General features: G+C 65.5%; 1 protein-coding gene across 1 annotated transcript; it reads right to left on the bottom strand.

Annotated features, from left to right (window-relative positions):
• Nucleotides 1–2,902: 2,902 nt before the first annotated feature.
• Nucleotides 2,903–4,185, bottom strand: CEND1 (cell cycle exit and neuronal differentiation 1). The gene has a single exon (XM_008051039.1). It carries the CDS (start codon nt 4,123–4,125, stop codon nt 3,685–3,687), a length of 441 nt encoding a protein of 146 aa, XP_008049230.1. The 5' UTR covers nt 4,126–4,185; the 3' UTR covers nt 2,903–3,684.
• Nucleotides 4,186–5,122: the final 937 nt, after the last annotated feature.

Raw genomic sequence — 5,122 nt, 5'->3', positions numbered from 1 at the left:
GCACCGGCCCGCTCCTGTGCTGCAGCCCTGCCGCCGGCTCCCAGCTCAGGGCCTGAGATGTGGCGCCGGGGCTGGGAGCTGGGGGGCCTCCCTCGGACAGCAGCCGCCCAGTCACCCGTCCCCAGGATGACACTGCCCCCCTGGGTTTCCCTGCTTCTCTGGCTCCGTGCTTTGGCCCCCTGCGAGTTTTGTGTGCACGCTCCGTGTCTGGTGTTTGTCTAGACCCTGGAAGCGGTCTGCAATAAAATGACTTCAGTCAGCCCTGGTGTCCCCGAGGCTTTGTTTGCCTTTGGAAGGGCCTTCAGGGGCCTCAGCCGCCATCTGAGTCCCCTGGAAGGGAACGGTGACCTTGCAGCTGCTGAAAAGTGGGAAACCAAGGAGGGGTGGCTGCCGAGGGAAATGGCCACGCCAGGGGCTCCGACTCAGCAGGCAGGTGTGGCTCAGAGCCGGTGAGGCTGCGATGGGGACAGGAACATCCCCTCCCTGGCTTGGGGCCCTCAGGCCGCCTGACAAAGGCCCTGGCCTGTCTCACAGCAAAGCCCCGGTGTGCCCGGCAGACTCGGGCTGCGGGACATCTGTGCTCCGGGAACGGTGACCCGCAAGTGGCCGCTGCTGGGAAGACAGCTGGGTGCGTGGGAGCGACAAAGGCTTGGCATGAGACTGCAGAAGGAAATCCGACTGACTAGGCTGGGTGCAGTGGCTCTCGCCTGTAATCCCTGCACTTTGGGAGTCCAAAGCGAGAGGACTGCCTGAGCCCAGGGGTTTGAGACCAGCCTGGACAACTTGGCGAAACCTCGTCTCTACAATAAATAAAAAAATTTTGTCGGGTGTGGTTGTATGCACCTGTAGTTCCAGCTACTTGGAAGGCTGAGGCGGAAGGATTGCCTGAGCCTGGCAGGTTGAGGGTGCCGTGGCTATGAAAGTGCCACTGCATCCCAGCCTGGGCAATAGAGTGAGACTCCAACTAAAAAAAAGAAAAATCTGGCCGGGCTCGGTGGCTCAGCCTATAATCCCGCGCTTTGGGAGGCTGAGGTGAGTGAATTGCCTGAGCCCGCGGGTTCGAGACCCGCCTGGGCAACTTGGTGAGACCTCGTCTCTACGATAAAAAAAAAAAATTAGCCGGATGTGGTTAGCGCGCGCCTGTAATTCCAGCTACTCGGAAGGCTGAGGCGGAAGGATCGACGGAGCCCAGCAGGTTGAGGCTGCGGTGGCTGGGAGCGGCCACTGCACTCCAGTGTGAGCAACAGAGTGAGACTCCAGCTCAAAAAGAAAAATCTGACAGGCCGACGAGAAGAAGGTGTCCAGCCAGCAGAAGAGGAAAAACCACAAGTGGTGAGACTTTTCTGGCTAAGAGCCTTCTGGAAGGGACATGTCAGAGCCAGGCACAGCGGCTCGGGCCTGTAATCCCAGCACCTTGGGTGGCCAAGGCAGGAGAATCACTTGAGGTCAGGTGTTCGAGACCAGTCTGGGCAAAATGAAAAATCGTGGACAGGCGTGCTGGGGTGCACCTGTAGTCCCAGCTACTTGGGAGGTTGAGAAGACAGGATCCCTTGAGCCCAGGAGGTTGAGGCTGCAATGAGCTATGATGGTGCCCCTGTACTCCAGCCGGGGCAATACCCACCCAGAGGCATCTGGGCAGGCCGCACTTGGTGTGAGCTGTAGACACGCCGGGCACAGGGCTGCAGCTGCCTCCCGGCCCGCCTGGCCTGCCTTCAAGCCTCCCCTCCAGGAGGCTGGGAATTGTGGCCCCCCAGGACCTCTTGGGAACAGACGCTGTGTGTCGAGCTGGGGTTTCTCCTGGTCGAGCCCTAGAAATGTTCACGAAACCTCGATGGTCAAGGTTTTGCCTCCCTTACAAAACCTCCATCGTGGAGACTGAGCCTCCGTCAAGCATCTCAGCTGAGGCTTCACAAGGGTTTGGGTTCCTGCTTTGTCTAAAGTTGCAAAGATTGCAGAAGCCCCAAGGCCCTGGAGCAGGGACAAGTATGTCGATGCCGCTGGAATGTCCCTGCATCCGAGGGCCGAGCCCGGGACTGGGCTCCAGATGGTGACCCAGCTCCAGTCCCTCCTTGCCTCCCCGTGGCCACCAGAGTGTGGGAAGGGTGGGTGGCCTGTTGGCTTTAGGGTGAGAGCCACGGGCGGAGGCGTGGAGATGGCTGGAGGGCGGGACAGGACCGAGTGTCCATGGCAGAGGCAGTCTTGGCGCCCCGGGGCAGGTGGCTCTGTGCTCACGGGAGGTGGCTTCCTGGACTTATGGGGGCCCGGGGGCGCTGCAGGGGACACCTGGGTCAGAACAGCAGGGGTGCCTGCAGCTGTCCAGGCTTGGGCTGTGCATGTGTGGTCAGGGCTGCCTCCCCGGGAAGGGCCAGAAGGGAGAGGCGGCCATGTCCCCTTGTGGCGGCAGGAGGAGCCCTGGCAGAGATGGTCAGCAAGCTCTCACCTGCCAGCCTCTGCCCGAGGGTGAGGTGGGCAGTCGGACGGCAGGCTAGAAGCAGCACTCCCAGCCTCCTGTGGTCGCCCGCACGGGACACCCACTCAGAGAGCTGGGGAGCCACACGAGAGCCAAGCAGAGGAAGAGCCCCCCAGCTTCCCTGCCGTTGGGACGGGACTCCTGCAGCGGGATGGAGCCGCCGGGAGCCCAGGGCTGCCCTCCCCCGGCCTGGATCCTCACTGCCCCGGGTGTCCACCTGGAGTCAGGGCTCCAGAAGGTCAGGGAGGCAGCACCTGGGATGGGGGCCCAGGCGGGGCTGTGGGTGGATCTGCCAGGATCGCGGGCCTGGAGACGGCAGAGGGCCCGGGCTCCTTCCCCCCTCCCTGGAGAACCCAGGGTGACCTGTGATCGCCAGTCCCAGGTGGGACGCCCGGCCTCTGCCACCCGTGTGCAGGTGAGGACACAAGCCCAGCCTTTAGACAACAGGGTTTATTTCAGACGCAACCCCGCAGGGTCCCGTGGCTACTGGCCAGGTGAGGGCAGGTCCCGTCTGCAGTGCCCGCTGCCGCCGGCCAAGGCCAAGGGGGACCAGCCACCGGGGGTGGGGGGAACACACCTTGGGTCTCCCTGGGCGCGACGGAACCATGGGCCACTGCGCGGTCTCTGCCAAGCAGCCCTACACTACCAACTGTTATTGCATTTATACGCTGGTTAGACTCGGGGAGGCACAAGCGGGGGGGGGGGATGTCTATGGGGCCTGGGCAGCACGGCCGTGGGGCGGCCTGGTCATGCCCCACCTCCCTGCCAGCCTAAGCCTCCCCTGGAGCGGGGAAGCCACCATGCTTGGGAACCCCTCCCCCACAGCCCCAGGCTCCACCTCCACGGCCACCGCTGGCCCGGGGACACGCAAAGAGCAGAAATGGGGAGAGTGGAGCAAGCTTGCCCTTTAACGCACCCGCAGGGAGGGCCAAGCCAGGGCCCGTCCCGGTCCCCCACCCGCACATCAGAGGCCAGCCCTGGGCGCCACGGGCTCGCGAGCCTCTGGGAACAGGCACGCATGAGCGGCTTCCACTGACACGGCCGGCCAGATGGGCCACAGAGGTCGCGCCCTCCGCCCTGGGGGTGGGGCTGCTGGGTGGGCACATGTGTGTACACGTATGGTGTGCGCAGCGGGGGTGGATGGGGGACTGCATGCACTCGCTCCCTGGGGTCTGCACAGGGCCTGGCCCCCTGCCCCCACCGGGCCCCAGGCATTATTTTTTCCGTGCCAGGAAGGCCACACCAAGAATCAGGGCCACGGCTGCCACAGCCACACCCCCAGCCACCAGCAGAGGGTTCAAGTTCTCGAAGGGCCAGGGGCGGCGGCCCGGGGAGCCCCTGTTGGCAGCCTCGCCCTCCTCCGCCCCGTCCCCAGGACCCTTGGCCTCGGGGGTCGCGTCGGGACTGCCGGGGGCCGTGGGGGCCGGCTTCAGGTTGCTGTGGTTGTTCAGGAGGGCAGGGTCTGCCTTGGCCTTTCTGGCCGGTGCGGTCGGCGGGGCTGCCGGTTGCTCCTTTTCTGCCGGGGCCTCCTTCTTTGAGGCTCTGGTCGACGGCCCCTTCCCGTCGGCTGCCGGCAGGACCTTGGCCTCGGCGGTGGCCTGGGGCGCCTTGGTGTCGGGCTTGGGGCTGCTGGCCGACTTCCCTCTGGACTCCATGGTGGGCGGTGCCGGCAGCTGCGTGGGGTGTGGGGGACCGGTGGGCGGCTGGATCACTGGCTCAGCGCAGCTCACCTCTGGGCATTATCCGGGCCTGGAGGAGACACCGCGAGGCTGCGTCAGGGATGTGGCCCCGCTGTCCAGCTCGGCCACCTGGTCCCAGGCAGACCCTGCCCAGTTCTCAGAAGCCTCCTGTGGGCCTCAGACCTTCCTGTGGCCTGGCCCCCGGCTCTCCATGGCCACTCCCTGAGAAGCCTCCAGCTGAGAGGCAGGGGCTGGGGCCGGGTGCAGGACGGGGAGGGGGCCTGCTTCCTGGGCTTTGAAAAGGGCTCACCCACACGTGTGCCGTGTCCGTCCCTCTAGCCTGGGACAGGTGGCCCGGATGGGGCAGGGAGGGCTGGGAGGGAGCGCCAGGCTGGGCAGACGGGTGGACAGCGCACCCTTCCCAGGAAAGCACGCTGACACTGAGAGCCCTGTGACCAATCCGTTGGGGTGGGTGTGGGCCCGAGGCCACCCAGACCACAAGGACCCCGAAGTGATGAACACCAGGCATCCCCAGGGGGCTGGAGAAGCCAGGCAGGAAGTGGACCTGGGCCTCCCGCCCCTCCCAGGCCTCCAGACTCCACTCAAGGGCAGGGAGTCCTCGGAGCCTGAGGCCATGCTGCTCTGTGGGCAAAGGGCCCCTGGCCTGAGCCTGGGTGGACACGCCTCGTCTGGGCCTCGGATCGGGGCTGAGGACGGCCTTGCCCAGGCCTTCCGTGTCCCGGATAGGGGTGGGGAGACCTCAGGATCTGGCCCCCGGAGCCCACAAGTCCTGCCTGGAGAACCTAGACGCCGCCTGTCTGCCTCTCCCAGGGGAGGGTGAGAAACCCCCACCCTCAGGGACAGGAAGCCAGCCGGGAGGTACAGCCAGGCTCCCCACCCCCGCCACACGGAAGGTCACCTGAAGGTCACGCGGGAGAGGGTGTCGGGGTGAGAGGCCCGGCCGCACCCCCTC

This window comes from Carlito syrichta, unplaced genomic scaffold, assembly GCF_000164805.1.
Source record: "Carlito syrichta isolate Samal-C Ts95f unplaced genomic scaffold, Tarsius_syrichta-2.0.1 Scaffold157945, whole genome shotgun sequence".
Taxonomy (NCBI): Eukaryota; Metazoa; Chordata; class Mammalia; order Primates; family Tarsiidae; genus Carlito; species Carlito syrichta.
This window is presented reverse-complemented; position numbering and strand designations above follow the sequence as displayed.

Coding starts and splice junctions, on each gene's coding strand:
- CEND1 (XM_008051039.1), bottom strand. CDS start 4,125: ATGGAGTCCAGAGGGAAGTCGGCCAGCAGCCCCAAGCCCGACACCAAG.